At 42.6% G+C, this 12,354-nt stretch overlaps 1 protein-coding gene across 3 annotated transcripts in view; it reads right to left on the bottom strand.

The window, feature by feature from the left end:
• The window catches only part of LOC127427462 (MAGUK p55 subfamily member 7-like), a 184,925-nt gene that overhangs the window by 100,465 nt on the left and 72,106 nt on the right, over positions 1–12,354 (bottom strand). For all 3 annotated transcript variants that reach the window (XM_051675088.1, XM_051675087.1, XM_051675086.1), the window contains one exon: positions 9,780–9,857. In XM_051675088.1, the coding sequence (XP_051531048.1) occupies positions 9,780–9,857 (78 nt within the window). The remainder of the gene's footprint in view (positions 1–9,779; positions 9,858–12,354) is intronic.

Genomic DNA, 12,354 nt, shown 5'->3' with positions numbered 1-12,354 from the left:
TATGATGCAATCGCAATTTCAATGTAGATAAAAGTTCCCTCAAATGTATCCCGATTGAAGTGTTGCACTTTGGGATTAGCACCTAGGACCAAATTTAATACTAGAATAGACCTATAAATAGTAAATACCATTAATTCTATCACAAATAGTGCAAAGCACGCTTTAAAACGAGCTGTTTATTATGAGATTTAACTTTACCTCCCTCTTTTATTGGAATCGAAAAAGAATTGAAAAAATGAGTCTGGAATCAACCCTTGGAATTGATTCCATCGATTCTGAAAACAAGGAATCAGAATCGACTCAAAATTTCTGGAATCGAACAGCCCTATCCTATTAACTGTTAGTATGTTAAATCAGTTGATGACATTACAGTTCTGCACGCGTTAGTTGGCAAAATGGCAAGCGGAGAAAACAAGCCACAAGAAAGAAGCCCCTGTGTCATTTAAGTCTCCTGTCTGGAAACTTTTTCTTCATGCAGCCAATCACAACAGCGATGGTCAAAAAACGTTTACAAAACAGGCAATGTTTACAAACATTGCTCGACGCGAGTTCTGTATACTGGTAATACATCAATATTTGATTAGCTATTTACGCTTACATCACCCGAGGATATATAGTATGCGGTGTGCACAGAGCAGCAGGTGAGCCCGAAACTGCACACAGACACACTCCCTTCCATCTTTAAGCAGGCACTTGGTGCTAGTTCGGACAGACATGAAACAAGAACTAAAGCGCTTGGGGTGTTCATAGCCAAGTTATGTTGCCCTTGCCCTTACTCTGTTTATTGCCAAGTATGCTTACACATACAAGGAATTTGTCTTGGTGACAGAAGCTTCTAGTACACAACAATACAAAAACAGAAACAAGACTTTTAAAAAATAATTAAAATTGAATAACAAATAGATAAATATTGAAAAGAAATAAGTATATATAGAATACACAATAGACATACAGTTGTGCTCAAAAGTTTGCACACCCTGGCAGAAATTGTGAAATTTTGACATTGATTTAGAAAAAAACTGTCTTTTATTTAAGGATCATGATCATATGAAGCCATTTATCATCACATAGTTGTTTGGCTCCTTTTTAAATCATAATGATAACAGAAATCACTCAAATGGCCCTGATCAAAAGTTTACATACCCTTGAATGTTTGGCCTTGTTACAGACACACAAGGTGACACACACAGGTTTAAATGGCAATTAAAGGTTAATTTCCCACACCTGTGGCTTTTTAAATTGCAATTAGTGTCTGTGAATAAATAGTCAATGAGTTTGTTAGCTCTCACGTGGATGCACTTAGCAGGCTAGATACTGAGCCATGGGGAGCAGAACAGAACTGTCAAAAGACCTGCGTAACAAGGTAATGGAACTTTATAAAGATGGAAAAGGATATAAAAAGATATCCAAAGCCTTGAAAATGCCAGACAGTACTGTTCAATCACTTATTAAGAAGTGGTAAATTCGGGGATCTCTTGATACCAAGCCAAGGTCAGGTAGACCAAGAAAGATTTCAGCCACAACTGCCAGAAGAATTGTTCAGGATACAAAGAAAAACCAACAGGTAACCTCAGGAGAAATATAGGCTGTTCTGGAAAAAGACGGTGTGGTTGTTTCAAGGAGCACAATACGATGATACTTGAACAAAAATGAGCTGCATGGTCGAGTTGCCAGAAAGAAGCCTTTACTGCACCAATGCCACAAACACCTTGACATGCCTCACAGCTTCTGGCACACTGTAATTTGGAGTGACGAAACCAAAATAGAGCTTTATGGTCACAACCATAAGCGCTATGTTTGGAGAGGGGTCAACAAAGCCTATAGTGAAAAGAATACCATCCCCACTGTGAAGCATGGTGGTGGCTCACTGATGATTTGGGGGTGTGTGAGCTCTAAAGGCACGGGGAATCTTGTGAAAATTGATGGCAAGATGAATGCAGCATGTTATCAGAAAATAATGGCATACAATTTGCATTCTTCTACATGAAAACTGCGCATGGGACGCTCTTGGACTTTCCAGCACGACAATGACCCTAAGCACAAGGCCAAGTTGACCAACCAGTGGTTACAGCAGAAAAAGGTGAAGGTTCTGGAGTGGTCATCACAGTCTCCTGGCCTTAATATCATTGAGCCACTCTGGGGAGATCACAAACATGTGGTTCATGCAAGACAACCAAAGACTTTGCATGCCCTGGAGGCATTTTGCCAAGACGAATGGGCAGCTATACCACCTGCAAGAATTTGGGGCCTCATAGATACATACATGCATGCATGCGCACACACACGCACACATACCTATACACACACACACGCACACATACCTATACACACACACATATATATATATATATATATATATATATATATATATATATATATATATATACACACACACACACACACACACATACATACATATATATACACACACACACACACACATACATACACATACACACATATACAAATATATATACATACATACATACACACAAATATACACATATGTAGTGTAAATTTAAATACAAATCGGTTATGTACAGTGCAAAGGGAATGTAATGGCAGAAGAGGTAGGATGTGTTGGATAATATAAAAAGACTAAGCTGTGTATTGCACATTAATTATTGCTCAAAGGGGCAGTTTTAACTGTTCATGTGATGGATAGCCTGAGCGAAAAAAATGTTCCTGTGCCTGACAGTTCTGGTGCTCAGAGCTCTGAAGCGTCGGCCAGAAGGCAACAGTTCAAAAAGGTAGTGGGCAGGGTGAGTGGGGTCCAGAGTGATTTTTCCAGCCTTTTTCTTCACTCTGGAAGTGTATAGTTCTTGAAGGGGGGGCAGAGGGCAACCAATAATCCTCTCAGCAGTCTGAACTGTCCTTTGTAGTCTTCTGATGTCTGATTTCGTAGCTGAACAAAACCAGACAGTTATTGAAGTGCAGAGGACAGACTCAATGACCGCTGAGTAGAACTGTATCAGCAGCGCCTGTAGCAGGTTGAATTTCCTCAACTGGCGAAGGAAGTACAACCTCTGCTGGGCCTTTTTCGCAGTGGAGTCAATGTGGGTCTCCCACTTCAGGTCCTGTGAGATGGTAGTGCCCAGGAACCTGAATGACTCCACTGCTGCCACAGTGCTGTTTAGAATGGTGAGGGGGACAGTGTTGGGGGGTTCCTCCTAAAGTCCATAATCATTTCCACCGTTTTGAGCATGTTCAGCTCAAGGTTGTTTTGACTGCACCAGACAGCCAGCTGTTTAACCTCCCTTCTGTATGCAGACTCATCGTCATCTCGGATGAGGCCGATGACAGTTGTTTGTTGTCTGCAAACTTCAGGAGCTTGACAGAGGGGTCCTTGGCGATGCAGTCATTGGTGTAGAGGGAGAAGAGTAGTGGAGAGAGCACATATCCCTGAGGGGCACCAGTGCTGATTGTACAGGTGCTGGAAGTGTATTTCCCCTGTCTCACAAGCTGCTGCCTGTCTGTCAGAAAAGCTGGTAATCCACTGACAGATAGACATGGGAACAGAGAGTTGGTGTAATTTATTCTGGAGTATAGCTGGGATGATGGTGTTGAAAGCCGAACTGAAGTCCACAAAAAGGATCCTTGCATATGTCCCTGGTCTGTCCAGATGTTGCAGGATATGACGCAATCCCATGTTGACTGCATCATCCACAGATCTGTTTGCTCGATAAGCAAATTGAAGGGGATCTAGAAAGGGTCCAGTGATGTCCTTCAGGTGGGCCAACACCAGTCTCTCAAATGACTTCATGACCACAGACGTCAGAGCGACAGATCTGTAGTCATTAAGTCCTGTAATTTTTGGTTTCTTTGGGATGGGGATGATAGTGGAACGTTTGTAGCAGCATGGGACTTCACACTGCTCTAGTGATCTATTGAAGATCTGTGTGAAGATAGGGGCCAGCTGGTTAGCACAGGATCTAAGACATGCAGGTGAAACGCCATCTGGGCCCTGTGCTTTCCTTTGTTTTCGAAAGAAGCGGCTCACATTATCTTCACAGATCTTAAGTGCAGGTTGAGTAGCAGGAGGGGGGTTGCAGGAGGTGTTGGTGTTTGTGTGAAGTGAAAGTCAGAGTGGGTGTGGGGTGTGAGATTGGGCCTTTCAAATCTACAGTAGAACACATTCAGGTTGTCAGCCAGTTGTTGGTCCACCACAGGGTTGGGGGTAGGAGTCCTGTAATTCTTAAGTTGTTTCATGCCACTCCACACTGATGCAGGGTCGTTAGCTGAAAACTTATTATTCAGCTTCTCAGAGTATCTTCTTTTAGCCACTCTGATTCCCTTATTCAGTATGTTCCTGGCCTGATTGTACAAGACTTTATCCCCAAATCTGTAAGCATCCTCTTTGGCCTGCCGAAGCTGCCCGAGTTCTGCTGTAAACCATGCTTTGTCATTGTTAAATGTTAAATAAGTCCTAGTAGGAATGCACATATCCTCACAGAAACTGATATATGATGTAACATTATCTTTGAGCTCATCCAGGTCTGTGGCTGCAGCCTCAAAAACACTCCAATCAGTGAAGGTCAAAGCAGGCTTGTAGTTCCAGCTCTGCTTCATTGATCCATCTCTTTATAGTCCCTACTACAGGCTTAGCAGACTTTAATTTCTGTCTGTAGGTTGGAAGAAGATGAACCAGACAGTGATCAGATAGTCTCAAAGCTGCTCTAGGAACAGAGCAATATGCATCCTTTATTGTTGTGTAGCAGTAATCCAGTATATTTCTGTCTCTGGTTGGGCATGTAATGTGCTGTTTGTATTTGGGCAGTTCACGTGTGAGATTTGCTTTGTTAAAATCCCCAAGAATAATAATAACTGAGTCCGAGTATTGTTGTTCTGTGTCTATGATTTGATCAGCCAGCTGTTGCAGCGCGGTATTCAAACACGCGTTTGGCACGATATACACACACTCACCAGAATAAACGAGGAAAACTCCCGTGGCGAGTAGAAAGGCTTACAGTTAATAAAGAGCGCTTCCAAATTAGTACAGCACATCTTCTTTAACGTTGTTACATCTGTACACCAACTTTCATTGATGTAAATGCATGTTCCACAGCCTCTCGTTTTCCCCATTAACTCCGCGATGCAATCCGCTCTGAACAGCTGAAAGCCCGGCATATGTAACGCGCTGTCCGGAATAGCTTCACTCAGCCAGTGAGTGAATGCACCCTGTGTGTTCCGATAACGCCTTGCCTAGAGTGTCAAATGGGGTAGGACTGGCACTGATTCTGAACGTTGAATATATGCTGAGTTGAGTCTGAAATGCTCTTTATGTTGATGCATTTAACGTAATAATAATAACGTAATAATCAATTTAACTTGACTCATAGGACTCAAGATGGCGCCGAGTATGGCTGCTGCGTTGCGAGCTCCGACACAACATGGTAGTGTTTTGTTTGTTTTGTTTACAATTCTTATGTTTTTTGTCTTGGATGTTGCCTGCCTTATTGTCTACGACAGACAAACACTTTTGGACACTGGTTCAGCAATTACACACCATAAACCAGACTTCAAATTCCTCAATGCCGACCCACTGTTTACAAACACGCAAGCGGAGCCCTTTGTCTGGGCTGCCCGGCCGCGGAAACGCAGGAGTAAAAGGGGAAACAGAGCCGGCGTTCTCATCAGAGTAAGACGCCGCACAAATCGACCCCCGCTACCCAGTATTCTAAATGGCAAATGTTCAGTCTCTGGAAAACAAGATCTGCGAGCTGAAAGCGCGGATCTCTTTCCAACGAGAGATGAGGGACTGCTGCATTATCTGCCTTACGGAAACTTGGATGTCTGCGGAGATTCCAGACTCAGCCATCGAACCTGCGGGGTTCTCCGTGCATCGAGCGGACAGAGTGAAAGACCTCTCAGGTAAAAGCAGAGGTGGTGGTGTATGTTTTATGATCAACAAATCCTGGTGTGATCAGAGGAACGTACATTCTATCAAGTCTTTCTGCTCTCCTGATCTGGAATTTCTCATGCTTCTGTGTCGACCACTCTGGCTACCGAGGGAATTCACAGCGATCATTATCACAGCTGTGTACATCCTCCCACAAGCCAACACAGACCAGGCACTCAAGGAACTGTACGGGATTATAAGCAAGCAGGAAACCATGCACCCTGAGGCCGTGTTCATTGTGACCGAGGACTTTAATAAAGCCAGTTTCAAATAATCGCACCAAAATACCAACAACACATCAGTTTCAACACACGAGGGAACTGGGTTTTGGACCATTGCTACTCTCCCATCCGGGATGGCTACAAATCCCTCCTCCGCCCACCATTCGGCAAATCAGACCACTCTTCCATTCTGCTTCTGCCCGCTTACAGACAGAAACTGAAACAGGAAGCACCCACCCTCAGAACGATCCAGTGCTGGTCAGACCAATCAGACTACGCTACAAGACTGTTTTGATCATACGGACTGGGAGATGTTCCGGTCCGCCTCTGATGACGACATCGAGCTTTACGCTGATAGCGTAATGCGTTTCATCAGAAAGTGCGTAGAGGACGTCGTTCCGACCAGAACAATACGGATCTATCCGAACCAGAAGCCATGGATTAATAGCGATGTTTGCGCGGCACTTAATGTGCGGACCTCCGCTTTTAATTCCGGGAACACGGAGGAGCATAAACAAGCCAGTTATGCAAAACGTCAGTACAGGAACAAGATTGAAGGACAGTTTAACACCACCAACTCTAGAAGCACGTGGCAGGGAATTAACATCATCACGGACTTTAAAGGGAATAAAAACTCCGCCATGAACACCGCTGCATCTCTCCCGAATGAGCTAAACACTTTTTATGCTCGTTTTGAGGGAAATAACACCGACCTCGTGGAGAGAGCTCTCGCGGCCGAAGCTACAGAGGTTAGTTCACTCTCCGTCTCTGTAGCGGATGTAACCCGATCCTTCCGACGGGTGAATATCCGCAAAGCCACGGGTCCAGACGGCATTCCGGGCTGAGTCATCAGAGCGCGCGCGAACCAACTGGCTGGTGTTTTTACGGACATTTTCAACCTTTCCCTCTCTTTGTCTATAGTCCCCACATGCTTTAAAATGTCCACCATTGTGCCTGTTCCAAAGCAATCCAAAATCACTTGCTTAAATGACTGGCGTCCTGTTGCTCTGATCCCCATCATCAGCAAATGCTTTGAGAGACTAATCAGAGATTACATCTGCTCTGTGCTGCCTCTCTCTCTAGACCCATTGCAGTTTGCTTACCGCAACAACCGCTCCACTGATGATGATGCCATTGCATCTACAATACACACTGCTCTCGCCCACTTGGAAAAAAAGAACACTTATGTGAGAATGTTATTTGTAGACTACAACTCAGCATTCAACACCAAAGTGCCCTCCAAGCTTGATGAGAAACTCCGGGCTCCGGGCTTAAACAGCTCGCTGTGCAGCTGAATCCTGGACTTCCTGTCAAGCAGATGCCAGGTGGTTAGAATAGGCAGCAACATCTCATCACTGACCCTCAACACTGGAGCCCCACAGGGCTGTGTTCTCAGCCCACTCTTGTATTCCTTGTACACACATGACTGTGTGGCAACACATAGCTCCAATGCCATCATTAAGTTTGCTGATGACACGACGGTGGTAGGTCTGATCACTGACAATGATGAAACAGCCTACAGAGAGGAGGTGCACACTCTGACACACTGGTGTCAGGAGCACAACCTCTCCCTCAATGTCAGTAAGACTAAGGATCTTGTGGTAGACTTCAGAAGAAAAGACAGAGAACACAGTCCCATCACCATCAATGGAGCACCAGTGGAGAGAGTCAGCAGCTTCAAGTTCCTGGGTGTCTACATCACTGAGGAACTCACATGGTCCATCCACACTGAAGCCGTTGTGAAGAAGGCTCATCAGCGCCTCTTCTTCCTGAGACGGCTGAGGAAGTTTGGAATGAACCGCCACATCCTCACACGGTTCTACACCTGCACTCTAGAGAGCATCCTGACTGGCAGCATCTCCGCCTGGTACGGCAATAGCACCACCCACAACCGCAAAGCACTGCAAAGGGTGGTGCGAACTGCCAGACACATCATCGGAGGTGAGCTTCCCTCCCTCCAGGACATATATACCAGGCGGTGTGTGAAAAAAGCTCAGAGAATCATCAGAGACTCCAGCCACCCGAGCCATGGGCTGTTCTCACTGCTACCATCAGGCAGGCGGTATCGCAGCATCAGGACCCGCACCAGCCGACTTCATGATAGCTTCTTCCCCCAAGCAATCAGACTTTTGAACTCTTGATCTCCCACGATCAAAATACATCAGCACTGCACTTTATTATTCTTACTCTTTTATCTCACACCGGACTGTCATAAATTATATTATTATTATTATATTATATTCTCTCTTAACAACTTACTATCAACTGACAGCCTGAATGTCAATACAGTACAATACAACCTACTGTACATTCTTTATATACTTTTTCTTGAATGAATAATGTGTATCTATATTGTGTGTACTGTATACTGTACAGTGTATGTTATTATTTGTATATTGTGTTGTGTGTAATTATGTGTATATTAGACTTTAAATTGTGTTGTGTTAATCTGATGTTTATTGTAAACTGGTATATGTCTCATCACTGTCACGACTGCTATGTTGCTCGGAACTGCACCCAAGAATTTCACACACCATTGCACTTGTGTGTATGGTTGTGTGACAATAAAAGTGATTTGATTTGATTTTGATAATGCAGGTATTAAGTTAAAATGTTGAGTTAGTAATTAGAGAAAGTTTTTTTTTAGTTAAGGACCCTAACGAAAATGAACCATGGTTTTACTAAAGTAATAGTAATATTGTAGTAGCCATGACTGAAGTAACAATTATTGCTGTCACCATTGTTTTCTTGGCAGAAATCATAGTTTTGATACAATTAACAATTGTTTTACAACAGCAATACTGTAGTTTCCATATAGTAACCTTGATTTTACTATAGTATTGTAACCATGACAGTAACCATGTTAATTTTGTGGTTACTAAGATTTCACTACAAATTCATTGTTTAAACTATGGATACTGTAGTAAAACCATGGTGATTTGTACTAGTGAGGGCAAACCTCTTGAAGTGTCTGTTACCAAATAGAATATTTTTACTTTGGATTTGGCAGTAATATTTTTTTTTCCCCCTGAACATAACAAATACCGAACCGTACTGAAACTGTGACCCTAAAACCGTGATACAAACCGAACCATGAGAAATTTGAACCATTACACCCCTAATTTCGACCCATATGAATGTCAGTGCTGACCTGGGCTGCTCTGCTCTGATTCACTTTTGTGTTCTTTCCTTCTGTCTTTTCTCTCTCTGATCATATCCAGAGTAAACTCCTCTAAGTTTACATGGGTTTGTGTGTGTGAGTGTGTATGTCTATGTGGCCATGTTGATATAGTAGTCAGTTTACGTTATGCAAGCCGTTGAGAGTTTAAACACTGAGAGTTTTATAATACTGATGACTAATGTCTTATACAGACACACACAATTCTCCACGCCTCATCTCACACTCTCATCTGCAGCCCATCTACTTGTGTTCTCTGCCCCAGACATCCATCCATCTCCTCTCTTTCCTTTAATGACAAGTTCCTCTTGGAGTCAGTCTTAGACATGCTGGGAGACATCTCTGTGTGTGCTTTTGCAGGCGCACTTCATGCATTTCTTCGAAAGTGTGTGCGTGTTTACCCATGCAAAAGTGTGTAAAGTTTATGAGCTTAAAGGTGTTTTGCCGTTTAACAGGAAGGATGTGCATGTGGGTCACTCACATCTTGGGCCAGTGAGCAAGCGTTGTCCAGTACTGGAGCTGGTGAGCGGTCTTCATAACACTGAAGCTTCTCATGAATCTAATAGGAAGAGAGAGTGTAAAGAAACAAAATTACCCTATAAACACTGGATATATATAAAATTAAGTGAAATATATAGAATTAGGGATGGGTCACAATGATCTATTATACCAACCAACAAGTGGATTATGGAGGTTGACTAGTTGGTGTAGTGAGGTGTATGAAGTTAAAATACAGTAGTCCAACTTTTGTTCAACTTTGTCTAGCTTTTTTTGACTGCACAAATACGTCTTATGTAACGAAACGGCCGATGGGGGGTCCGGTCTACCTGAAACCAGTCTAATTATACAGGGCTTCCTTAAGACCAATTAGTCGACTAGTTGAATCTGAAAATATGTATTTTTGTACCCTATATAGAACGTAGAAAGCAGCAAAGAATAAATGTTTTGACATGTTTTTAACAACTGTGAGTTGCATTGGAATTGATATGTCCATTCATCATTTTCATTCTCGCTGAAACTGTGTTACCAGGACAACGTCATGGTCCTGAGCCTTTAAAATATGCAGAAGCTACCAACATGTCCAGACTAGAATTTGTCCTGTGAATTACTATGTAATACCACACAGCAGTCAATGAGAACCCTACTGCTACCAAGGGGACTAAATATTTATCAGGGGTGTAAAGTAATGAATTACAAATACTCATGTTACTGTAATTAAGTAGTTTTTCCCAGGAATTGTACTTTAAGTAGTTTAAAAATTGTATACTTTTACTTGAGTACATTTTAAGTGCTGTAACTGTACTTTTAATGTGCTATATTCCCACCGTCTGTGTTCGCTACTTCCCTGTCCTGATTTTATTTTGATCTATCAACATGATTGGGTAGGGAGAGTCTCGTGACTCAAATCAAATCGCATGTAAAAAACTTGAATGGCAGCTGTAGATCTGGTACCAACTCTTATGGAAGTGGAGGATGCCTCAAACACATTTTTTAACACTTGAACATCACGGCCGCACCTGAAAGGGCTTTTCGCAGTGAAAAAGGCCAAAGGCCAATTGCTTGATTGTGTCATGTGAGTTTAACTTGCTCAAGCCAGATATCAGCATTAATCCTGCCTCTAATTTGAAGAAACATATCGAGGTAAATTTCCTATTTCTGCTTACAAGATTCTGTGTCTATAACGTAGCTAATTTACAGGCTATCTATCACTAAGTTTATTGGGTTGATGTGAGAGATTAAGGCAATGTTATCAATAGGGCTGGGCGATAAATCAATCTTGATGTTTATCTGAAAAAACACAGAGAGAGAGAGAGAGAGAGAGAGAGAGAGAGAGAGAGAGAGAGAGAGAGAGATGTCCTCGATATCGATGTTACATTTTTGAGTAATTTTCTATAGGCTACTTGGCCTATGTTCTACATCTAGACCAGGGGTGTTCATTACATCAATCACGATAGCAAGACAACCAATGGTTGGTTGATCTAGATAAAATATAAAAGATTGACTTTTTATTTCCTGACGTCTGTAGCTGCGTGCTGTTTGACTGACAGGCGGCTAATGTTTGAGCGCTTTACATGCGTGTGTGCTCCGAGAGCGCTAATGCCGGTACGCGACTAAACGATCAAATACACTTTATAATTCAGCCAGTGCCCATCTTGGTGAGCCATTAATGTAAACGCAGTCAGTTTGGTCTAAAGTGAACGTAAACAGTGGGACAACATTTTTTTATTTGCATCAAAATGTCGGACTTGAAGTGTACATGTAACCGAATAGAGCACTGTCTAGTAGGCTATGTCACATAAAGACTATTAATCAAATAACAACAAGCAAACGAGAAAACCTGGCGCCCTGGGTTTGACTGTAAATGAGAACACCCCCGAAGTTGTTGACTCGTGACGTCCCCCCACAAGATGCCGCCCTGGACAACTGCCCATATCGCCCATGCCTAAATCCGCCACTGATGAAGAATGTGAATCACCAAAAACAAAAGAAGAAGAAAGTGAAAGTTAAAGTGGAGATTGACTGAGCAGGGAGGAGAATTTATAGTAAAAATTTACTTAAATATTGATCTGTTGCTCACCCAACCTATCATATCACTTCTGAAGACATGGATTTAACCACTGGAGTCACATGGATTAGGCTACTTTTATGCTGACTTATGTGATTTTTGGAGCTTCAAAATGTTGGCACCCATTCACTTGCATTGTATGGACCAACAGAGCTGAGATATTCTTCTAAAAATCTTAATTTGTGTTCTGCTGAAGAAAGAAAGTCATACACATATGGGATAGCATAAGTGTGAATATATGATGAGAGAATTTTCATTTTTGTGTGAATTAAAGCCCTTTAAAGCCCTATGTGGCCCCTGTAGCAAACAACTGCTCTACCCCCTCTATTGTGTGGGACATGACGCGCCAAGTGACCCTGCTTTTTAGGGGGTTATCATATTTTTTTTTTTTTGCATTCCGTGCATTGTTTTGAGAGGCGGTGGAACATGCTTTTACATCAATGAAAGTTGGTGTACAGATGTAACAACGTTAAAGAGGATGTGCTGTCCA

This window comes from Myxocyprinus asiaticus, chromosome 36 (assembly GCF_019703515.2).
Source record: "Myxocyprinus asiaticus isolate MX2 ecotype Aquarium Trade chromosome 36, UBuf_Myxa_2, whole genome shotgun sequence".
NCBI lineage: Eukaryota > Metazoa > Chordata > Actinopteri > Cypriniformes > Catostomidae > Myxocyprinus > Myxocyprinus asiaticus.
The sequence above is the reverse complement of the archived record's forward strand: the minus strand, read 5'-3'. Positions and strand labels throughout refer to the sequence as shown.